This window comes from Anser anser (genome assembly GCF_964211835.1).
Source record: "Anser anser genome assembly, chromosome: 11".
NCBI classification, from domain to species: domain Eukaryota; kingdom Metazoa; phylum Chordata; class Aves; order Anseriformes; family Anatidae; genus Anser; species Anser anser.
Window position 1 is genome coordinate 14433834 of NC_139732.1, and position 25743 is coordinate 14459576.

At 40.6% G+C, this 25743-nt stretch overlaps 1 protein-coding gene and 1 long non-coding RNA gene across 4 annotated transcripts in view; one reads left to right on the plus strand and one right to left on the minus strand.

Annotated features, from left to right (window-relative positions):
* Positions 1-25743, plus strand: part of LOC310879855 — a 79005-nt gene extending 53262 nt beyond the window's left edge. For 2 of the 3 annotated variants that reach the window (XR_014571180.1, XR_014571181.1), the window contains 4 exons: positions 2369-2443; positions 4486-4658; positions 7283-7522; positions 15297-25743. This is a non-coding gene — a long non-coding RNA (uncharacterized lncRNA). Of the gene's footprint in view, positions 1-2368; positions 4206-4485; positions 4659-7282; positions 7523-15296 lie in introns of those variants that run through there. The other variant, XR_014571182.1, reaches the window with a different exon arrangement.
* The window catches only part of WTIP (WT1 interacting protein), a 78729-nt gene continuing 53408 nt past the window's right edge, over positions 423-25743 (minus strand). The window contains exons 4-8 of the mRNA XM_083794712.1: positions 12925-12987; positions 10397-10527; positions 9368-9419; positions 7432-7500; positions 423-4634 (exon numbers count right to left, since the gene is read on the minus strand). Coding sequence (XP_083650838.1) covers positions 4482-4634; positions 7432-7500; positions 9368-9419; positions 10397-10527; positions 12925-12987 — 468 coding nt within the window. The 3' untranslated portion in view covers positions 423-4481. The remainder of the gene's footprint in view (positions 4635-7431; positions 7501-9367; positions 9420-10396; positions 10528-12924; positions 12988-25743) is intronic.

The window sequence follows — 25743 nt, forward strand, 5'->3', positions numbered from 1 at the left end:
ACTTGAGAGAACTCGCTGAAACCAGGGTCCTAGTGCTTAATGCTGTGCAGGTTCATAGCCCAGGATAATACTACTCTTCTGGAATGCTCCAAGAAATAATAGGAATCTTGAAAAGGGAAGTGCTCTTCCATGCTGACTGGCCTACATGTGAACTAGCCAGACTGGTTAAAGCTTAATTAAAAATTGCCAGAGTGGCTAAATTCTTTTCTAAGTGCAGCTGCAAAACATTAGCTGTGGGCATATTTTAGACCTTAATTAGTAACACTTGCACTGGAGGACCAAAATCCTTCATGACTGCAGCTGCAATCAATTAATATCAGTTAGGCATTTTTGTAGGCAATACAAGGGTCTCCTGAAAATGGTGTTAGAGCCCACCTAGATTAAAAAAAATATTTAAATGTAATAAACTACAAAATCAAAGATAACTACAAAATGTCTTTATTGAAAAAAGCAGATTATAGCATCTAAGGTTAAATGAAACTTCTGACTTTAATATTAAATAACTTAGGATGATAGCAAGTAGCTTCTTCTTTAGATAAATAAATCTACATTTCCCAATTTTTTTCTTCAACAATCAAGGGAATCAAACACTGAAACACAAAACCACAAGTAATTCTAAAGACTAAAAGACAGAAGCACATTGGAAGGTTTTACAAGGATATATACAAAAATAGTTAAACTAATGTATATTTTCAGCATGTAAACTAGTTACATGATATACAAACAGGGAATTTATATATTTCCTAACAAAATAAAAATCAACGTTGGTCCAAGTTCTTGGAAGAAAACTATATTCTTTTAAAGAAAATGAAAATATTTCTCAAATGAAACTTAATTTAAGTCAAATTATACACTCTAGTTACGGCATTAGTTACAGGATGAATCATAAACTTTTAAACTTTTCTTGAAACACAAGAAAGCAGCTTTTGTCTCCTTTAGAGCTTTGGTTTACTTAACTACTCTGGAATTTCTGGTCTTAAAGAGCTCCTCTAACTGTGTTTTCCTTCTGAAGCTCCACCTTACAAAATATATACACACACACACACACACACACAAGTGAAAAGAAACCCAAACAACCCCTTTTTGAAAGCTCAATTATCTGAGTGCATTCTTTTGTTTTGTTTTCCAATTATTATTTTGGTCCTTTCTTTGGATCATGTCCTCCAGTGCATGAGGAACTCTGAATTGCCTAGGACAGTGTTGTGTTGTAGGGACTTTGCAAGACTGCCTTACCAAAATGGAAAGGTGTACTCCTGATGCAAATGAGATCAAGTTGTTACTGTTTTAACTTTATGGAAATATTCTGACAGTACAGAATGCAGAAAAGGCTTCTGATGAACAATCACATCATAAAATGAACTCCAGAAAGTTTACATCTGTGTTGAACTGATTTAATATAAGCATACTCCTTAAGAAAATAATTAAAATAAGCTTTCTCATTTACATAATTCCCCAGACAGGATGTAAAATGTGAAGAAACTGTCACTAGCACTACAGATTGCAGCACACTATTGGTTTAGATTTGCTTTTATTTTTTTCTGTTCTTTGATTGAAAAACTGGCAAATTTAATTCAACCTCCAGCTTTTATACTTAATGCTGGAAAAGCAAAGCTGTACTTCATTAGCCAAAAACAAAATGCACCTGTCTGTAGAAACTGCTAGAACAACAACTGCTGCTTTCTGGTTTTTAAACATATTACTTATTCTATATTGAAACAGTAACTTTCAGTATTTACTGTGATGATACTTAACACATTGGAACTGAGTAGAACTACAAGACTGACAAATTAATGTGAAATTAAGTATTATTCTGTTCTAAAGTATGATCGTTTTCAAAAAAGAAGAAAAGGTATTGTATGTACATGTTAGATAGTGTGCTGACCCTTGAAAAGTAATGTTGAACTGGAAACCTAACCTTGCCCCTGACTGGAGGCAAAGTGCTAAGGAAGGTCCTGGCAGAAGACTGGGCTTAAATGCCAGTGTCACCTCCTCCTCTGGCCACTGTGATTTTTAAGGTTTTGCTTTTATGATGATAGAGCAAAGCATGGTTCAGTACAGTAAGTACTGTTACGGGATGGCTTGCTCACAGGAACAGACCCAAACCTTCTCTGTGTATTATAATGATTGTTTTCTTAACTTGGATTCTTTAATATATATCACAAAGACAAGTAAATACAAGTACCTCAGAGCTAGATGTGGGCTAAAACAGCATCTTTAAATGGAAAAGTATTACATTACAGCTCAGGCTAAAAGTTTATTGTGAAGGTCTGATAGGTTCCATTTCATATTGTTTGTAGTAACCTTAATGGAACTGACCTAGTCATACAATCTAATTTAAGACAATTTTTTTTTTTTTTTCCTTTTCTAGAATTTGCCGTTTGGGCAAGAGGCAAATGTACTTCTGTTTCCATCTGAGGCCGGTTTGGTGACTATGGACAAACAGGTAATGCTTGCAAATGCAGAGAAAGTGTGCATGCAGCCAGTGCCCACTCTTTGGAGGGCAGGCCTCTTAGGTCAAACTGTAGAAATAGGGTACTAGTTGCATTGTAATTCCATTCAAAACACAGTTCTCACATTAAATATGTTAATTTTAAACTTATATATTAATAAGAAAATTACTTTTTAAAGGAGCATCTGACTTGCCAAGGAGCATTCAATAGAACAGGTTCATCTAGGCCAATGGAAGTTTGGCAGAAGTTCAGAAAACATACCTTTTGTTCCTTACTAACAGAAAAAAATAGTTCACAGGAATTTTTCCTGCCTCCTTGCTCTCCCCCACCCCCCCAAGGAAATTCCAGACTATCAAAAAGTTCTGTTAAAGGAGTTAATTATTCCACTTAGGAATTAGTGTCCATTGGATGCCCTTTGTACTTCTCAAGAGCACCACAAATGGCTTTCAAAAAATCAATGGAGCATAAGAAACTAAACTGCAATGGTGTTACCAAATAAGTCATTTCATCAGTCTGCATGCTGAATTTAACGTGACCATTTCTGAACGGATTGGTCAGATTCTCGATGTGTTGAAAACTGGCATGGAAATGTCCCAATTTACACATGCGGAGAATCTGGTCTGGTATTTCCACTTCCTCTGGAGCAGAAAAAAATTATTTTATTGTAATTTTGGATACAAAGACAGCAATGATGGATTTATTTAAAATATAAATTCAGGAAGGCTGGATCAATTCTCATGAGAATGCAAGGAATTTTTTAAACATACAGATGTGTGATTTGCATGTAAATCATCAACACATGGTAGAAAACAAACCATAAAAAAGATTCATCTAACTTCCTATATGGAAGACATATATTTCCCCAGAGCTCTGAGGTTACTGTAAAAGCTTATGCAAAACATGAAAGTGTGTACATTCTATGTACACCTAATACTTGTTATAAAATACCAATGTTTCAATTGTCTGTGTCTAAATTATTATTTCTGCTAAACTGTACTTTGTTTTCCCATGAACATAATCACCATAATCAGTTCAAAAGTATATCTAGAAAAGAACACAAAGCTGAAAAGATAATACAAAAACCACTGTCCCTCCCCCACCTTTTTACTAACATCTCAACACACAATCATAAAGCAGTTGGTAACAAATTCTTGTATAAAACAAGTAGCATGAAGGCAAGTGTACCTTTGCATAGAAAGGGGCTGCTAACCCTATTAAACAAAAACAGGTTTAAAAGATTGTTTAGTAAGTGCCAAATCGTCAAGTTGGTATGAATGCATTTTGAAACTTGGCTACACTTGTACACAACAAGCAATTACAGAGGTCTATAACTTCCTTCAATTGTTATGAACCTGCATGTACCAATCTTTTAGATATGTTTGCCTGTAATGTGTTTTTCATGAGATGCTTGACATATTTCTTTAACAAGCAAAATAGTCTTTGGATGACTGTGAAACCATGTAGAATGGAGAGTTGGCCTGGTGCTTCTTCACAGAATGCCATTACTTAACCCCTGCTGAAAATTGCCATTGCTAAAAATGTTTGTTTGCTTCCTATGCACTACTTCTGGGAATTTAAGTTTTTAAAACTGTGAGACTGTATTCTCTAAGACCAGAATTCGATGAAACTAGCTAAAATGCTAGCATTGTTCTTATCATGCCTGCTGCAATATGATAAGGTGCTAACTTCTGGAAATTAATTCTGCACTCCTTACTCTGGCGAAACCTCCACTGAAGAAAAGTGAGTAGGGAGTGCAGAACAGCCCTTTATACCACTGTTTTTAGAAATGCTGCCACTTACAGTTACAACTTAGTGGTGCATTATTTGTTCAAGTAGACGGTGTCTCAGTGAAAATGTCTAGATAAAAGAACACATATGTACAAGATCAGAAAGAACCCCTCACCTCTGATTTAAAAAATAAATAGTTGGTTTAGATGGTTATTACAGGGATATCATTTTTAAAGGAACAGGAAAGTCATTTAAGATTTCTGTCTTCTCTTTCAAACGGCTTACTAGTAATGGAAATGTCTTTCAGAGTTCTGTGACGTGCATTGGATAGCTTGGAGGTGGATGTGATGGCAATTTAATATTAAGGCGCCTGATATGACAGCCATGACAGAGCAAGTGGCCTTCTAATGGGTAACAACGATGGCCTTCCTCATCATTGAGCTGCAAGCCACAATCCTAGAAGAAAAATTTAAATCCCAGGTTAGTGAGTGATTCAGGTAGGTCATCTCGTATCAGTGTTGATCGGACTTGCATAACTGTGAGAGCTCCCTCCCATGCCTCCAGAAGCAGCAATCTCAAGAGTTTGTGATAGACAGACCCTGACTATCTTGTATTAAACAAAATGCCATCACTGAAATCTACTAGGACAATCTCTAGAAGTACCAAGCCCAGTTGTCGCATTTTTTTTCCTGTTTCCCACTGATCTTCATCTATTAAATGTTGAAGCAAATCAGATAAAACCAGGCCAAGGACTAACCCTGATACACGCACAACGTGGAACAGGTTAGAAAAGAAAAGGAGCTGATTCTACAACAAGGCAGTGAGCAGGAAATAGGGGAGTATAAGTAGAGAATGAGAAAGAGGAGTAGGGCCAGGAGGGGAGATGAGGCATATTTTACTTACAAATCAGGACTGAACTTTTTTTTTTTTTTTAATCTAATTTGAATTAGAGAGAGATTTCAAGGCCAATGGTCTGTATTTTTGGTGGAGAGATGTTAGTATCTCTGGGACTGGCACATAACTACAGGGATGACATAAGTGACCAACAGTGGAGGAACAGAAATAAAAAAAACAGAGTAAACAATGATCCCGCCTGCTGACAATTGTGTACACTGCAATAGAGATAATCCTGGTGCTCAGTTATCATTGCAATCTTGAGAACATTTGAAAGTTATAGTAGTTTTGTGCTTGGATTTGATGTTTCAAGAGTTGTAAGTACTTAAAAATTGTTACTGTGACCAATTCTGACAAATCAGAGATTTTGAATATGTAACTGAACACCTAACAGAAGAAAAAATGTGATCAAACTGGGCATATAGGTCATTTTAGTACTGGAAACCAATGCAAAGTTTTTAATTGGACTCAAAGTATGATTTTTCAGCTTTCATAGCTAATGTTAAAATCTTCAGTTTTTATAATGCTGAAATAAGAATTAAAGCTTACTTTAAAACTTTTCAAACTGAAATGTTAGTTTAGGGAGGCTTTAATCAAAGCTTCTGCCAATTTCTATTTTCCATGTGTGAATGTATGCTACATACTAACTTTATAGTCTGTTATATTAAGATTTAAAATTCAGTTCCTCTTTATAATTTAAAAATTTCAGATACGTTAAAAGCATTTGGAATATCTGTAGGGTACCTTTTCCCTGTCCAAAACTGGATTCCTTTTTCTGCAACAAGAAAGTCCACTTTCTCAGTGGTTTTCAGTTCTAGAATGAGCAGCTATTGATCTGCAAGCTGGCTTGAACTTCACAGCAGATTTTAAGCTGTTGCATAAGGAAGAGATGACATGGAAAAGCAGAAAAGTTTCTGAACTGACTAGTGACTTCGTGTGACCAACAGGTGGTGATGACAACTTAAATAGCATTTCATAGAAATTCGGCCTTTGCAAAGCATCCATATGAATCCCTCAAAATACTGGTACTAACTGAACTAACAATATTTGGAGACAGCAGTAACCCAGTGTGTACAGTTTGAGCCTAATTTGAGGATGTTAGGCAGTAACCTGCCCCTGTTAACACATGGCTAACCCCCTGATTTCTGTACATAAATGCACTCTGCCATTCTGGGCAGATGTGGAGGCAGCTTGATTTCCCTCAAACTGGAAAGAGAATGGGAAAATGAATAATGAAACAGAACTGAAAATAAACCCCTATTGGGACTTTCTAATATAACATCAATAGGCTGGGAGAGAAGTGGAGGGAGCTGTCATCTTAGGTGAAGCCTGCACAAAGCAATAGAGGAGGAGAGGAGGAGGAGGGAAATACATCTTTCCAAAATGCTGAAATTTCCTGTGCCAGTTTCTCTGGAGTGTCAGCTACCTCTGCTGGAAGGAGATAACTAAGAGGATGGGCTTCTCCTCAGGTTTAGGTTCATGTACATTTCGAGAAGCACTGAATTTTGTTATTTTCTCCCTCAGTTGGAAATCTCTCTATAAAACCTTTCTGTGCAGGAGTACACAGAAGACAGCATGGCTACATTTTTTGCTTCTGCTGCTTATGACAGGCCATGCTGGATGCTATCACAATTACCACCTGCATGAATAATAGAATGTATTTATCAGATAGCCATACCTACTGCAAAAGGGAAGTTTTGGGCTGATCCCAAATTAAAGGGTTTGTCTCCTTCCTTATGCTCTTGGATGCAGAGCTAGGACTGAACTCAGCTTTCCTCCCCGTGAAGTAAGGTCACTAGTCCCAGAACCTGATCTGCCCCCCCAAATGTTTAAATGTGCTGCACAAAAAGAAATAGAAAGTCACTGGTACCCCTGTCTCTTTTATAGTAAAAAAAATCACTGTTCATCCAGCATGGAAAAACTCAGAACCCCTTCCCAGCATAGGGTAATGGTCTTTCCCTGCAAAGGCAATGTGGATTCAAGTCCCCTCAGACCACAGCCATGCACACTGTATCCAAAAAGATCAGGCAAAAAAGAGAACCAACTCTTTGTTCTTTCCTCATCTACAAGTACAGAGAAAATTCCACTAAAATTAAACCCAGCCTTTGAAATTAATATACTGAGGGAAAAAAAGGAACTAATCTGGTGCTACTGGAGATGGCAGCCGGACTGGCAGCCCATCTCACACTCTTTCCTCTGACTCCTTTCAGCAGCTATGGGGCAGAGCCCTGCCTGCCCAGGCGCGCAGGAACCAGCAAATGCACCCTGGGGTGCGAGTCACGCACCTATCAGGAGGATGCTCGCTATTAGCAAAGCCTTGCCGTGGGGGAGCCGGGCAGAGGCACGCATTGACGCTTACCTCGCAGTGATAGCACTCCACATGGTAGTCTTTGTCCATTGACACGACTCGAATCGTCTCCTCGGAGCCCTGTTGGGGAAGCACAGAGAAGGTACGAATGGGTTTTAAGTGGTGTTTTCTCTATCTTCTTTCAGTGCCCAACCTATGGCTTTGGAAAGCTGCTTCCCAGAAGGATCTCCTCTCCTTATGCAGAGCAGAGCATGCTGAGGGTTTTGCCCCACTAGGCACAGCACTGCACCACTGTTTTGCAGTTTAGCAGCAGCATGGATGTCTGACAGAGCTAAGCTGTAGAGATCCTTTAGGAAGTGTAGCCAAAACTTCACGCTCAAGGGACAAATTTCTCTTGCGATCAAATCATTTTCCAAGGGCACCCAGGATTTGACCAGCCAAACACCATGACTTACTGATTGGGTCACTCTTCCCTATGGACATCCTGGCCTGATTTTTCCAGGACTTGTATTCCCCTCAAACCAGATGGTACACAGATATTTTGCACACACATGTGTCACTGTGTACCCCATGGAGATTTACATACTAGTCCAGCAGGTAATTACGTGCAGAGGCCAAAACCTCAGCATGAGGGTGGATGTAGTGGAGTTGTGTAATACCTGGCTGAGCCCCAGGCCCTGCTGAGCAGCCCATACCCTTCTGCTAACCTCACAGACTTTCCCTGAGCCACTCCAATGCCTCTGAAGACAGAACTCATTCAATTTGCTGCCCTGCATTGTTTCCAGCTGCAGGTGTGGTCAGAGCATCAGATATGACGTAGACTACGTCTGAGAGAAGCTGTGGGCAAGTTAGCACCTGCACTGCTAGTCTTGAACTAACCTATGAAACCTCCATGGGAAAGAACATGGAGTCTATCCCACTAACCATCAGATGAGTCAGCAGTAGGACTGCTTTTTCTTTTCATTTATTTTTGTATCTATATATAAATATAACATATATAAAATATAAATAATTTTGTATGACACAAAACCAAGTGAAATTTCCATAGGGCTTTTCTCCTTACACCCCACCAGTGAGGCAGGTGGTTCTGGCTCAGCCTTTATAAGGTTTTAAATTATGCGAGACCCGGCCATTTAACAGAAATAATTACAAATGGAAAATAACATGCAGAGTGGTAGAGGTGGGCATGCTGAGAGGCTCTAGCCATAGGCTTTACTAGAGCACAGCAGCTTACAGGAGGCAAGCTCTGGCTCTATAAACATGCCAAGAAGATGAGTGAGATGCTGAGGCTCTTGCTTGTGAATGAGCTCGTCAGTGACCTGAGCAATGGGAACTCAGAGGGGCCTAGACAAACATCACTGCAGCAGGCAGGAAAGGACTGTCTTAACGTACAAGTCTTACTGTATTAACAACACTGCCACAATGGACTGAGGTTGCAAGCAGCAGTCATTCATCTGGCTTTCCTTTTAGCCATCCTTTCTACCAGCTTTTCCACCCATTCAAGCAGTCTTATTGCAGTGCCACCCGAGGATGACAGGCTGTGTGGCCTTTTCACAGGGTCAGGGTAACCCCTCAGAAGTCTTTTCAAGCTCGGGCATCTTCACACATTCCATCAAGAATACAAACGTAGCAGACAAGGAAAATTGCTATTTGAGCTAATGGGAGATTCTGAAAATAAACAGGGCTTTACTTCGTGGGTTGTTCTTGGAGCCCTGGTCAGGGCTTTCAATTAAACAAGATTTATAACAGCATAATCAAGACCTGGAAAGCACCCTAAAGATACAAAGTACTACGCTGCATAAGTACTATGACTATTACAACCTCTGGGAATGTTTGGGAGTGACATTACTGCTGAACTGTATTTAATTTAGTATCTGACATACTACAGGCTCTGGAAGAGGGAGGAAAAGCATCTAATGTGTTTTTGCAAAGTGTTCATATGCCAACAGCTGTTTTCTCTAAAGAGTCTGTGCATGTTAACACATACCTGTGCTGGTAGAATCGGCTGGTTACAGGATGCGCATTTTGGTGCGAAAACCCTAGGGTGCAAGAAGAAATTGTTCAAATCACATGCAAAGCTTCTCCAAAAAGTAGAACCAAGAGAGCTATTCTAACCAAGCCTTCTCAGTAGCAAAATGTAAATCCAGGTTTGGAAGCATCTCTAATTTTTTTTGGTAATATTTAGCGAAAAGGAGGTTTACAAAGGCAGATCTACCCCAGCTTTATTGCTTAGGTCTTCCTGACCTCTAGGCATAGTCAGCCCAGCCGTACTCCCCTATACACTCTTTCTCTCAGCTCTCTTTACTCTTAAAGTCATTCAAATTGTGCAGAGCACCTCATGACCTGAGGAATGTCACCAACTGATGTGCTAAATGGGAAAGGGGCTGATCTTGGCTAGGACCTACTTAAACCAAATACATCAACTGGTTTTATCCACAGGTGCGTTTTAGGACAGTTACTGGGCCAACATCTGCTCCGTCCTCACAACGCAATCAGTTAAACCAGTAGGGCTGAGTTTAAAGTGCAGAGCAGAAGGGAGTCCAAAAGCAATCAGTTAACCACAAAACTTTTTGTCAGGTGAGGCTAAAATCACTCTAACACTAGCTGCTAATTACATGTCTACTGTCCAGTCTAGGTTAACGCAACTTACACTCTCCAGTGACGCACTACCAGAATCTAGTCTTATTAAAGCCAGCAAAACCTAACATCATTGCACAATTAGCCTTGTCTAATTAGCATTGGAAATCCTGAAAGAAGTAGAGAAGCAGCCACTAGAGAAATACATCCTCTGACATAACTTGATTTTCAACTTCATCTAGCCCCTGAATGTCACACTGGGCCCACAAAGTGACATTTAAAACTTTAAAACATTTTACAAATGCAAGATGTGAGAAGAGCACCGAGGGACATCACAGCAGACAGAAATAACCCTTCTTATCTACTGCAATGCTTCTAACTATACCAATAATTTAACTAGTATAATTTTTCCAAGCATACAATCGATTTGTTTACTTACGTATGGTAGTCTTTGACACAGTAAATATTGTTTTCCACATCTACAGTGAAGGGGACTCCATCCAAACACTCGTTACATACCACACAGCGGAAGCAGCCAGGATGGTATGACTTTCCAAGGGCCTGCAAGATCTTAAGAGGCAAAACAGCAAAATAAGTGGATGCATGATTACATGAGATCCCCCCATACACTGCTATGTCCGACTCTTAAAAATGACAGTAAGAAACACACTTCAGAATGAAATTACCACTCTGGAGATCTGTCAGCAAGGGGCCATTTAAAACAATGAGCTTGCTTATTTCTGTGGGTTTCTATTAGGCTCCCAATAATGACAGAGAACTATGAAAATCAGGCTAAGTCCCATCACTTTTAGCTCTGCAGAGCCAATATTGCCCAACAGAAATTAAAAATGGTTTCAGTGACTACTTCTTGGAAAAATCTGTTGCAGATACAAGTCAGTGAGATACAGAGTTAATTCACAAAATGTAACAGGCTGTGACAGAAAGAGTCCAAACCAGTCATTATTCAAATCTACAAACTAAAACAATAAAGCAAATAAATAGATAGGCTCTTTATTAATGCTCCTGATCCACCACAGTTACCGACTGGCTATTTGTCATTGGGGCCCATCAGTTTCAGTTAAAATTCCATCTGTATCGATGGGTAATCAAAACTGCCCTGGCTTCTGCCATGCTGTCCTTCCCTGCTGCATTTTAAAGGCTTTAAGGACAGGTTTATGCAGAGTCTCCTCTACACTGCTACAGAAAAATCCCTTCCTTACGGTGTCCTTGTACATAATGTGACACCAAGGCGGGCGCACCAAGCCCATGAACAGGGCTCTGGAAAGGGTTAGACACAATATCATCTTCAGGCATCTCTCACCACCTTACAGCACCAATTGCATACATTTCAGGTATTAGAATCACCTTTGAAAGGTAATCTCGGAAAGTTTCTGCTAGCAAGAACACGCAGCTTGGAGCTATTAATAAGCTGGAGATGGAAAATCTCCACTGACCAAGCTCTCACGGCCATGTAGGTGTTCGTACAGATAAAGTTCAAATCAACATGAAATAAGGTGAGGAGCATAGGAAAAATGTGTGAAGTCAATTTAATTTCACCTTTTCCCCCTTCTAACAAATCTCTATAGCTCGCTGTTCAATGACTGGCATCAGACTCTGATTTGCAAGCCTGTTCTTACCCAGACACAACTTGTCTCTGTGCGTGTGTTGCTATCCAAGCAGCTACAAAACACGCACTGTTAGCCTGCCATGGTTGTGCAGCCACCCTTTGCACAGAACAATCCCTAATTCGACTGCACTTTCAGCCTTGAACAGCTTCAGGCTTGCACCCAAACCTGTGGGGCTGCAGCACGGTTCCTCAGCTGCACACCAGTAATACGACTGTGCAGGCATGTTTGTGTCTGTGCACTCCTGGGGAGGAACACAGAGCAATTAGCCAAATAAGACTGCTTAATTCCTGGAGCTCCCAGAGCTGTTTCCTTTTGTTGGAGCATACTTGCTGATGGGAGAAAAGCAGATGAGCACCTGCCAAACTTTCAGCTACTGAGCTCCACCAACTAGATATTATGGACTCTTGCCTGGTGTTCTGCAATTAAGGGCCAGCTCAAAGCATGCACGTTGGGATCCCCCTCCCCCTCCCCACACGACACAACTCTAGAAATTTGCTCTTGGGCTAAAACGAACAATATCCTTGTCCAACCAGTGGTGCCAGGATATGAGCCAGAATCCTCATTAGTGAAGTCTCCATTCCAGCTCCTACTGCACCTCCGTGTTGCAATGTAATAGCTACTTCTATTAGGCACACTAATGTTCACATACATTTTAAAGCAAGAGGAGAACACTGACATAGACACGATCTGCACTTCTTCAATGTGCAAGCAATTTCATTTGTTTGGGAATTTTTGCTTAGGAAGAACAGACAAAATTCATCCTACTTTCTCCCAGTGAAATGAAGCCAACAGTATCTGGCCCAACCCATGGCTCTTTGATTTTTAATTATAAAAGTAACTCTGACTGCTGGCTCCCTGCACATCACAGTAGCAATAATGGATTTTAACAGACATGGAGCAAGTGGCAGAAGGTAAATAAAGCAAGTCACAGAGCTGGCAACAAACCTCAGGACTACTGATAACGTTCCTCTCTTCCCTAGACCAGACTCCATCCTCTTACTGTTCTACTGTCTTACAGAGCACAACACCTGTTTTCCTTTACCATGTTCTCATACAAAAGCTGTGGTCTATTTTCTCCCTTTAGTATTATTATTATTTTTTTTAGATGGCATGTGGCAGAACAACAGGATCCCATGATCTCAGTTATAAGAAAAGCCCAACTTTCTGTACTTTAGAGTAATACAGCATGAATATATTTATGATACTGCCTCAATTTGAAAAATTACCTTTACAATAATGGAGACAACGATAGTCTGACAAGGGAAAAAGCACGTCTCACAGAGCACTATCCAAAATACATCAAAAAGATATCCCACAGTTAGAAGCTTAGGTCTCTTACCATCTCCATTATGAGGTGTCCACAAACAAAGCACTTGTCTGCTGTTTGCTGAAAACCTGAATACTGTTAAAATGACAGAAAAAACAGGATTATTAGTAACCACTCTTCTAGCTGCAGAAATACCTTTTAAATGAACACCACACTGTTTGCCAGCTTGTGCTGTGTTTGACAGCAAACTACACGATAGGTTTGGAAGACTGATTCAGAAGACTTTGTTCTGCTCTTGCAGTGTGCTCAAGTACCAGCTTGGCCTTCTGATCTGCTGTAAATATTGAGGTTTGCAACATAACAAGATCATTTAAAAATATGATTTTTAGTTTTGAAGCCTGTTCAGGGAGCTTGCATCCATTTGGCATGCTGGAAATAGCTTCTAGTCACTCTTTTTGTTGTTGCTAGTGGGGTAAAGTAAATAATTGGAGAAGTAAAAAATGCAGGACTGACCTCCTGACTCCTGCTCAAACTAGTGACCGGATGCTTACTGACCTCAGTTTTGGGACCTACATTTCACTCAGTACTACATGCAGCCTGGAAAGATGGAGACAGGCCCAAGGACTATTTAGCTACCTGTGGATACCAAGTTTTTTATCAATGAGACAATTTTAAAAGTCCAGATATAGGAGCTTGTGTTCCCTGCGCAACGCAGGCTATGGTAGGGTACCTCAGACAGACGATAAGAAGCCCAGCTGCAAGCAGTGGGAAAAGGACAGGCTGGGCAGCCTGGCAGCAGAGCCCTCTTGGGTGCAGTGCCTGGGGCATGGCCGCAGGGAAGTACTTTGTCCACTTGGGACCACAGCTCTACATTCCCTCCCTGCACATTTTTGATCTCAACTTTGTACTTGAGCCCCTACAGCAGGTCCTGTTTCAGATGCCAAAGTTTCTTTAACCCTATGTTTAGACACGTACAAATAATATCAAGGTTATCAGGCCAGGTGACTGACCTACCCAACAACTACCCTACAGGCAAGAGACATTTGCTTGATGAACTCCAGCCATGTAATTTTGAAACTGGTATTTACAGCGGCTGAACTTTACCCTCATCCGTAGAAGTGAAGTGCAGCATGTGTACTCCTTCCTGCCAGAGTAAAGGGGTGCCCAGGCACTTGTATGGTGTTGCTCTGCTATGTTTATTTCAGCAATTAGCTTTGTAAGCTCGCCTGAAACACAATGTAGTCACGTAAGATAAAAGATGGGGACTGGGAGGATGAGGGCAAACTGGACTCTTCTGACAGAGCTCAGGTTAATTAACTCAGAGCACCTAATGCATCCTCAGAGGCTCAGCCTAACAGAGCCTATGGCTTGCTACATTCCCCCTTGATTTCGTGGGGATTAACTGTCCCCTCACTTCAAAAGCCAGTGGTTCACAGCCTAGCACTGCCATATGTTTTCCTTTTTATTGGTGTGAGGGGATTACATGTTATTTCACATCAAGAGTTTGGAGGCAAAATTATTGTTGCTATGCAACACAGCAATTATGAAGAAAAAGGTCTTGCAGACACTTTGATGGGCCCTGAAAGTCAGTAAATGATGCTACAGTAGCTGTCACAGCTCTGTATTTACTATGCGCTAAGGAACACAGCTCATACAATCTTAAGAAACTTTGAAACTTCAGCAAAGAGACCAGAGTGTTGAGGAACATATCCAGGGGTGGCAGTCGTAGCTGGCTACTTCTGGAAGATACCATTCTGAATTGAGTAATGAAACTGGTGTGCAATTCTGGACATGGAGAAATGGCTGAGTTCACCTCCCTGATTTCAGGTAGTAGTTTCTGTATCCAAATACTTGCTTTTTTCTTTTTACTGAGGTAGAAAAAAGGCCTCACTACTTGGGATGCTTCTTGGCTGCACTGTATCTGAGTAACCATCTGGCTAGACTATTTCCTAAGGTTGTGAACTCGAGGGTTACTGGAAACAGGTGGGTAGGTCCTGGCAGCGCAGACAGCAGAGGATTAACAATAATACAAACCCAGCTAATTCTAAAATCCTGCTGGAATGAATTTACCAGTACCATCTGGCTGTCATTTGATAAGGAATGCAAAGGAGCATTTACCCAGCTATTGATTAAGAGGGAACGTTATTCCCCAGGAACAGAATGGCTTAGTGGTCAGATTAATGTCATTTATTGCTAACTAGATTGTCATAAATTACACTGTTTGTCAGAAAGAAAGGTTTTGCTGACACAAAATCACTCTTTATATGACTAACCCTATTATATTAAAACCATGATTTGTTTTTAACAAGAGAATTGTTATTTGTCAAACACATCCAGAACTGGATTACCCAATTAAGACTTTGCAAAATGGCAATAAGTCTACTAGCAGTGATAAAATCTTTCACTGTCCTTCACCACTACACTGTTCTCTTTTCTGATCACAGTATTGATCCCAGACAAACCGGAAACCTCCTGATTCACTGAAAGCTGGGGTTTGGATTAGGCTCTGCTTGTGCTTTAAATTTTCTTGGACTGGAAATGAAAAATAGTCTAGGATCCCAGCAGCATCATTTTTCTATATGGCAGTTGTACTGTGGACAGTGCTGTTCAAAGGTAAAGAATAAAACATTTTCTCTACATTTTTGTATCTCACCTGAAAACTTCTTTAGAAACTTTGAGAATTCACACATAGCTGTTGTGCTTTCAATTTTAGAAGCAAGCTTGCAAAGTCTTTATTTTATACTTATTTTACTTATTTTATACTTATTTTATACTAATTAAAATTGTTAACCTCTGTCTTTGAAACTCTCGATTACTATTAAGCTTCACAAGCCTTGTGTGTGCAACAAGACAGAAGTTGTGACTTGCTCCAGACAGTAGACAAGGCAGAATGGCTTCATTGTCATCCCAGCACACCCAAGAGCCTCCCTGATGGTGGGTTCCCAGTGTGGCTCTGTGGAAGAAGCACTGGTCCCCCAGAACTTGTGAACTACTTAACTGCATGAGAAGAGGAGTTAGGCTGTACAGACTTGTAGTTTCTTTCATTACTGACATAGCTGGAGGGGGAAAAAGAAATTTTGGGCATACCAGCCCTTCTTCACAATCTGGAGACGTGAAAAGCAGATTGAGGTGAAACAGTGAAATAATATGAGCTGATACGCAAGATCCTAACGGGGAGGCCATATCACAGATATGGTTCCTGTACACGTGGTATTTTATACATACAATTTCATTCCAGATGGAAGGAGAACTAGGCTTACTTTATAACGTTTTCAAATGTGCCATTTAAAAAAAAAAAAAAAAAGGAATTTTTGGCAGACCAGTAAGATGACATAAATACAGACCAAGCTCAAAACTAGACTGGCATGTTCAAAAAGCTACAGACAGTACGTACCCAGGACAAATAAGCATATTTTTGAACTTTCCCAAACATTCATTATAGATGTTCATTAGGCATACACAAAAACATTGAAAGAAGTTGCTATAAAACAACAGCTCTGAAATTCAAAGCTCAAAATGAAGCATTAGCCTTTACTGTCTTTTCTGTGAATTAGAAATAAGATGCTAGTTATCAAAATGCAAAGAAAACATTACCATGGAAGAGCTGGTATATTATTTTTCCTGATTCCTCAGTTTGGTCCCAACTGTTTTTTCCCATATTTACCTTGTCCTTGAATTCTCTTTCAGGATAATAAAATCTCAGTCTGTGTGCAAGAATCAAGACTTCAAAATAAAGCACCCCAATGATATTCATATAAAATAAGACTCAGAAAACTAAATAAACCTTGAAAATATGTCAATTACGTCAAAACAGAAGAGTAAAAAATAAAGTAGAAGAATTGGCTGGATGAACTTCTATTTTGTTTGCCATCTACTATACTTTGATTACCAAACAGGCTAAAAACGCCTAATGATTCTGTCCAAGAGTCTTTGTTCCAGTGTAAGAGGAAAACAAGTCCCCTTCTGTCCCAAATACTTGGACTGTTAGTGTCCTTCTGTAATAATCTTGGGGTCTATGAACTCTTCTGTCTAATGTGCAATATGTCCAAAAGAATTTAACAATGAATTTTGAGTATATAATGAACAATTATGCATGGAGGATAATCCCACCGAGTACTGTAAGAAAACATTTTTCCTGTCTGCCGTGAATCCTTCAACTGAATCTTGGTTGTCTACCAAGGGTCTTTCACAGCGTGATGTTCTCATCACAATTTTCAAAAGCAAAAACATTAAAAAAAATAGCATGCCTGAAAAAGGCTTCAGGACCTAAAGTTTCTACCTTAGGCAATGTCAGATCTTTGAAAAGACATGTCGCTGCTCCTCCTTCACATGCCTAACCATGCCCAAGGAAAGGCTGATGCACTTCCCTGCTGTTAGGCACTCAGCAAAACAAAACCTTCCTCCTGGAAACAGACCCTGGAATCTCATTCAGGCCCAGTTTCTTCTTTGATGGGGATGTTCAAAACCTGCTAAAGGTTTGTGCAAACAGATCAAGTGGGTTACATTTCAGTAGGTGTGGCAATTGCTGCCAATGGTATGAAGCTGTAAAAACTGTTACAGCGCTGCAAAGTTGCTGAATGTGACTGCTCAGCCTAGAATTGAGATTCTTACCCTTTCATGCTTTAAGGGCTTTTGAGAGGGATGATCAGGAGTTTTTGCCAAAATGCTGCAGGCATTTAATTCTGAAAACTAATTTCTGAATTGGGTGCTATGCTAATAATGTATTCCAACCCCAGGCTGCCTGTAATCCCTCACAGACTCTCTTCTCCTTGGTTTCCCATTAGCAGAGCATCTGTCTTCTCGCTGCTTTATTGTTTGCTCTCTGCATGGGACCCTTAGTACATGGGACAAAACAATGCAAGAAATTCATAGGGTCACATTAAAAGAGGGAGAGAATATCAAATTTGGTTTCATGCAGATGGGTTTTTGTTGTTGTTTTACCCACACATCTAAATGCAACCATTAAACTAAACTGAACAAAATGGGGCCTTCACAGGCTCAGAGATACAGGAGCTTCAGAGCAGGTGGCAGAGATTAAACTAAAGCAGAATGGTCCAGAACTTTACCCTTCATCTCGCCTGAAACCCTTTCGTATATCTTCCTGTTGCTTTGTTCTGTCTTGGTGCCAGTAAGGAAACACTAACACAGCAGCATATCTTCATGCTTCTGTGTTTCCACTTAGTTAAGTTTGAAGGACATGGACAGAGCAGAGAGGGACTTTGTGTTCTCTCAGAGTTTGTTGGGCCATGCACAAAACACTGCCAAAACTCAGGAATTTAGCTGGTAACTAACTTTGCCTTAGCAGTCAGGCATTTCATCGCCTCTGAGAAGGGAACAGCCATCTACTTCATGGGGAGCCTACAGAGATCCCTAGGTGAGCACTTGCCAAGGATACTTGATTAATTATGAGTAAAATAATGATTTTCTTAGCTAGATCTTCCTTAGACAATATCCTGTGGAAGCTTTGCAGTGACAATGAACAAGAGAGAAACCTGAAGCAACAAATTTAACTCAGCACTGTATCATACAGCGCAAAAATCTATGAACTCAATTCACATTGTACAGTGCCTTCAATTGCGTAGCACTTATACTCTCTTGCTATGGCTTATTTATTGTCAATGCTACCATCTATTATGCACACTGTGAAAGAAACTGTCTAGAACACATCCTCCTGAAAAAAGTCTGCATTTTATTCTAAACAGTTGTTGAAAGATTTCAATTCAAAACATACAGCAACTAATACCAGCATTTACTACAGAAGTGGAAACACACCACTTTCTCACGTTTTTTTTTTTTCTAATGCTCCCATAGAAAAAAATTAATGCTGCCTGCTTACAAGTGTTTGGCAGGAGTTCCACATAATTAAAAAGAGCTCTAGTTCCTTTTTAAGTGTGCTTCAGTTACTGTAATTTATTTTTCAATGGAATATTAAGAAAAAAAGGGATAATCTGACTTTTTGGATCAGCATCTCAAGAGGAAGTAGTGGAGTGACTCTCTGACATGAAATTGACTGGACTTCGTAACGCACTTTTCACAACATGCCACTAGCAAATGTGAAGTACGGGATACCTGCAAGACCTAGTCCATAGTGGTAAGTCTCAGAAAATAAATAAATAAATAATCTTTGTCTTCCTTGTCTATTTTGTCATGGCTCAGAGAGTGATTCCCGTGACCCACTCAACAATCCATAACCCAATTCAGGAAACACTGAGCATCCTCTTAGCAAATACAGATCCTACACATTGACATTCATTACATTATGTTTATCTATATTACCATGTGGGTCTAGGTCCTGCCTGTGTATTGCTCTTTTACAAACCTGAGATTTTTCCAGACTCCAGTTGGTGTCCTGTTTCAAAACACCAATTTTCCTATATTAGCAGCCTACAGTCTGCCATGCCATGCAATGCAATGTTTGCAGAATTCAGCCTTATGTTTCTCAGCCTTGGTGCCAACATTTTAACATGGCTTTAGCTTTAAAAACTTGTCCTCTGGGATGAATTCTTGGGGGAAAATCCAGCTCCTCCTGAAGTCTACGGGAGTTCTGCCACCAGCTTCAGTGGCCTCGTAACCTCTTGATGTGGGATATACAGCAGTACGGTATGGTACAATGAGAGGTGAATCCAGACTGCCAGCTCTACACGCTCCTCTGGGTGATTGAGATAATTAAGTCTAAACTGCACAAGCCAATAAGTATCTGGCTATCCCCTAAATATTGTGAAATTTGTACTTAAAGCCCATCTGTAGGTTTGATGCAACACTTCAATTCAGAATACACCAATTAATCATCACTGCTGCCAAATCTGTTTATAAAACAAAACCTGGACCACTGGTATACTATGAACTGTCAAGAAAAAATAAGGAAAAGCAGTATTCATTATTTTTTTTGGCAGGGAGGGGATGAAGCAAGACACACACAAGTAACAACTTGAACCTCACTCCCTCTTGCACGGATTACAGAACATGCTATAATCTGTTTGCCTTTGTTTTCAGGGATAGTGTTTGGGAGCACAGCAAAGCCCAGCATTCATGATGCCTTTCACTGCATGTGCTGTGGATCTGTCCATGTCTGATTAATGCTATCAGCGTTCTGGAACTTGAAGGCACCTCCTGTCCTAACCCAGAGGGTCAGTGCCTTGAAACTGCTCACAGACTTCCACACGCTTCTGTCTACCAGGACTATTGCAGCAAATCCTTGTCCAAGCTTTCATTCCATTATTCTGTTAAACACATCAATAAACAAATGTGTCTGTCTGTTCTTTGACTGGAGAATGCATTTTAATAGCGAGTCTCTGAAATGCAACATCCTCACAATTATCTAGAACTATGTTTGCTTTATGATTCCCCTTAGATATGAAATGGACATAAGCTGCAACTTTAATCATTTACCTTTTCAACTGGAGTCAATTTTTTCTGAGAGAGTCTCACTTAGCAGTGATGGGCTCTCTGGCTAATGTACTAGTCCCAGTGCTCACCTCCCAAGGGGATCTCCAAACATTTATACTCGCTGAGATGGAAAATCAAACCCCTGACTCCAGCTGACACCAGCTTCCATCACTCTAAATAAAAACTATCTTCCTAGGGCCCCAGCGAGTGGGGCGGCCATTTCCCACACTGCCAAGCTTGGAAAACAGCATGTGCACAAACTGAGAAGAATAGTCTCGTTATTAATATTTACATTGTAGCCCTGTATGCCAGCAGCCCAAATTAGGGTCAGGGTCTCATTGTATTTGGTGCTTCAGGAGGTGAAGGTGCAAATCCTGCTCCCAAACACCCACTGCCCAGCTAGTCCTCCATTAGCATCCCGCTCCATTTCCCCCGCTGCCCGCGGGCTGCTTGCCCTGCCCTCCCTTCTGCCACAGCCTCAGCCCTTGCCTCTTCTGGAAGGGAGCCAGGGCAGGAGGCACACAACAACCATAGTGAGGGCTGGCCGCACTAGCGGGTAGGAAGGGCAGAAAGCTGACACCCCAAGGCCTCCTGGAGGCTTGCAACATCCTAAGTCTCTCTTTATGGTTGGCGTGTGCGAAATTACATTTTTAGAGCCTTTCGCTTTGAGGATTTATGGGCAAAGTGACGAATCTTCCCCTAGTCTTACTGAAATGGATGAACAGGTTTAGATGAAACTTTCGACAATAAATGACAGCAAAGCTGGCCAGAGGCACAATCCTGGCATGGAGATATTCAGCCTAAAAGATTAAATTTGGCAAAGTTGTTAGAGAAAGAGATAATCTTGAAAGGAGAAGTTTTAGATGACCTTAATGCTATGCACTGCAGCTTGTGGTGTCTGTAATAGGCTATTTCCATAGCATCGGAGTGTCTTCCAGTAGTGCATTAAGCAACGTAACTAACATCTGTCACAAGGTTCATTTTCCCTCTCATCTCCTCCCTGGAGAGAAATTCTCTAATTTCTTAACCTCTGCTGGACCCCCACTCAATAATGTTCATTACCTCAAGAGAAAAAGGAAAAGCCTATCAAAAAGTTAAAAAAAAAAAAAGAAAAAAGAAAAAGAAAGGCAATAATAGATCTAAGATTCAGGCTGCTTTAGTGACATTTTTAAAGTCTTTTTTGCCAAGAAAAACAGTAATTTCTTTTAAATTTCTTTACATGATATTTGAGCATTGAACAGGAAAGACAAATTAAAATTATTGAGCTATTTTTCCTTCACCCTTGATTAGGTAGCAATTTATCAACGAAATGGAACAAGAACATCTGACTGGGATTATTTATTATACAGTAAGGCATTTATTTTTTGTTCACTTCACCAGGAACAGTGTCCTTGTTATGGCTAGTTAGCCATCTGTGTCCTAAAAGCTTTCAGGGAAGGATTAAACTGTCATTTGTTTTATTTCCTTTCATGAAATCACTGTCCTAACAGGGCTGAGAAAAGAGCTGGGTATTGCTGGATTTGCTACCTTAAGGTGGCATGAAGAAGAGTGACTGCATCTTCCCTGGAGCTAAAGCAAACCAGGGAAAAGTTTTTTATTTTGTTTTCTTCTTTTTACTGCTCTTTTTACTGTCCAGTAACACAGTATCACTACCCAAGTGCTTCTACTGGAAATTGCACAGGTTAGGCAATATCTACACCACGCTTAGGCGGAAGTGGAATATCTGTGATTTATTTATTTTTTATTATTTTTTATTTTTTTTAAGTCTGATTCGTTGATCACATTTAGCCAATATGGTTTGGATTTAAGCAGTGACAGAATTTGCAGCTAATCGGGGGGAACCAGGAGGCTGACAACAAGTGAAGGTGGCAGAGTGATGCCACGCCCTCCGCTCTAGTGGGGGTTTTCCATCCCTAGCGCATCGATTCGGAGCCCTGCACACAGGAAGGCTGGCACCGTTCTCAGAAGGACGACCACAGCAATTCCATGTGGCATCTCTTCTCCATCTGCAACTCCACGAGTGTGCCTAAAAACCTCTAGCATTTCTTCCCTGGAAAGAATGAGCAAAATAAACTGCCTGATTCAGAGAAAGATAATCTGTGCCCTCAGTAAGAGCAAACATGTGGGAAAACTATTTGTTAGAAGAATGTACCTTGCGGCTATTGCCAGAGGTTTTGATGGGTGTATCTGTGCTTTGGATTGCTTTATGGCTCCACAGTGGAAATTGCTCATAATGAATGATAACATCTACATTTCTATAACACCTTTTCCAGAAATTAAAAGCACTTTTCAAAGAAAGGGTCAGATTTGGAATGCTTAACACTAGCAGCTCCTCATGTCGCACTTTCACAGATGATTTTTTTTGAAACAACTTGGTAGACAAAGCTCTCTGGCGCTCACTGTGCTTTAAGTGACAACTGAGCTCTCCTAAAAAATGCGAGCCATTTCACCACTGAAATGCAACTGCTTCTAGGGTGGAAGGGACACACCTTGAGTGGGTGGCACCAGCACTGTGCTAAACCTTGAAACAGACAGTTTAGCCAAGGAGGGTGACCTCTGCTCTTACAACAGGTGCCGAACATTTAACAAGGATCGGATAACAGCATTTCTGGAGGTCTTGCCTTCAAGGACCATGAATAATACTGCAATGAATTCAATGTGTCACCTTTGATAGAAAGAGCTGATCTGAGAGTTAAAGTACCAGGTATCTTCTGTGAGCTACAAGGTGCAGTTCTGGAGACTCCTTCTACAGGAGTTGTTCTGACACAGAGAACAGCAGCACTCTAGAAGTAAAATACTGATACATATGGCAAAAATTTAAACTTTTCTAAAAGTTCCAATAAGTAGAAACCCATAAATAATATCCATTCTTCCCTAAAAAGTATCTCCATTGACTGTTTCACAGCAAGAACCAGTTCAGCTTTCTTGCCTTGTCACTGTTCCTGCCCAACTTACTGCAGGGCCAAAGCGGGGTGCTGCTTCTTCCCTGTGCCCGGCCTGGCCTGCGGGACATCCCCAGTGCTGCCGGGGGGGTGGTGAGGAAGCACCTGGAGCAAACCGATGAGACACAGCAGTAGCAGGGGGACGGACAGCACTGCCCCATGCTGCCTGCTCCGGGCACACAGGAGCATGTATATAGGCTCTATATACATGCAGCTGCTATAGGACAGGACGGAGGCTTGCAGGAAAGACGAGACAGGTCTTTGTGAGGGACCTGTGGAGCCAGGGCTCCAGAGACTGTTGTAATGCATGGCAGCGCCCATAGTTCTGCTTGCTTCTGTGTGCTCTTTTTGGCCTGCAAAGCGCGCGTGGCAGCGGTCAGAGGCCACAGTGCAAGATTAGCCTAATACATCCAAAAGGAAAAAAATTTTACACAAACTCCTACCCCCATCTTTGACTTCTCTAACATCCTACTAGTGTACTATCAAAAAAAAAAAAAGAACTGCACAGTATATAAAGCTGCAGTAAGATTTGGAGTTACAATGAAGATTTAAATTCTCAGTTACACAGGAAGAAGCATTTGGCTACCTGCTTTGGATGGAAAACACCTCTTTTTTAGACAGAACTGCGATCTTGTAGTGGCTAGGAACAAAACCTGGGGGCAAGAAGCAGTTAATATTATTTCCTTTTAAATGCTACTCTGCGGACTTTTCCTTTGACTGCTACACTTTGAGCTTTTTCAGTCCTCAGGACTCTAAAGTAGGCAAAGTTGTTTGATATTATTAGAGAAACGAGGCAATTCTTGGTATTCTTGCTATGAGGTCTGCTCAAAGGAAGCTAAAAGAGAATGAAATCACTTTTTGAGAAGCAGCGAGTTTAACACTGGCAGGGATAACATGAGAATTTAATTTCTTTTACTGCCTTTTGCTGCACTCCCTTGGTCTGCTTCTCTCTCATCTCCCTGTGCCAGCAGGAACCTGCTAAGATGCACCCATAGGAGGCTTGGGCTTAAAAATCGATGCCTGGAATGTCTCAACTGTTCCTTTACTTGCAGAAAATATATTCTTACCAGATCCTTAACCTCAGTTTTCTTGAGAAAATCACTGCGTCTCCCTTCAGAAGCCTACTGCAGCATGTCTAAGAATTAAACAGTTCCACCCATCCCCTTTGTGTCCCCCCCCCCCCCCCCCCAGCTGAATGTTCTCCAAAAAGATGTAGATTTTTAGATTTTTGTCATGTTTAGGCTGAAGTAACAATAACAACAATCACGTCATTCAACCTGGATGAAAGGTTTTGGGCATGGTCAAAGTACATTCCAACACAGTAAAAAACAAAAATCTCAAAGCTTTGAGCCCCTCTATCATACACTCCACTTTTTCTCCCTCTCCCTACACTTCTGCAGAAATGGGGGAAAGAAAGCTGAAAATAGCATGGAAGAAAAAATAATTTTCTCTCCTAAAAGCAAACAAAACAGCAACACGTTTCAATTATAACACAAAACGTTTCTGCACAAAATACAATTTGCTCTTCTCAGCAGCCTCCAGCCGTGGTAGGCTGAGAGTAAAGGTATAACATATGAAGGCAAATACGGCTTATATTTTAGGAATTTCCATTATTTTTATGGATTGCATTGATGAGAAATGCATTTGCGTACGCTAAACTGCCAGTAACATTTTTGTTGTGGGATATACTTTGAGTAATTCCTTTGCAAAAAGGATGGCCATATTTTCATTAGAAATGGAAAGTTGTTCTGGAAGACCAATGCTTCTAAATGAATGGTATTTCAATAAATAAAGGTGCTGTAAATTCAACATACTGCTTCTCCAATTCATCATCCTATAAGCTAAAATATATCAGTTCAATTCCCAGCCATGCTGTCCCCTTATTCTTAATTATAAATGGTCTGCCACTTATCAAATCATTCTCTGTATACTGCACAATCCTCACCCGTAATTGCACAAATATTTTATTTTTGGAACAACACAGCTCAGCAACAAGCTCCATTTTTCTTTTCATGACTCAGTCTCTATTAAAGTACACCATTTATAAAAGCTCTGGGCGCATGGAGAGAAAATTAGTTGCTCCTCCGTGGCTAACAGTTTTTAGCTAATCACAATGCAGCTCCACATCACTCCTAGCAGAGCAGTGATTAAAACTGCGCCTGCAACAAAGCAACATTGTACACAGCGATGACGTGCTCCAGTCAAAAACGTCTCCCCTCTTGTTGTGACTGGTATTCCCCAGATGTTTGACTTTGAGCTTGGCAGGAGAGCCTTTGTGGCTGCAATTCAAGTCCCAAGCTTGAGCAGCTCCGCTGTGTATTCTCATAATTTACACTTTGTGATGGCTTACGGACAGTTATATACTTATGTACTTGGTTTCATAGCCACCACTTCAAACTATGGGTCTGATTCTGTCTTCATGGAGTTAGTGGTAAATGCTACCCTAATTTCAGCACTGGCAGAAGGATGCCCCAGAAGAGTAAACCATGTCTCAAAGCAAACAACCCAATATAAAAGAACAATTTGGTCTAAAAAAAATAATGAAAAAAATGCCAAAAGTCTT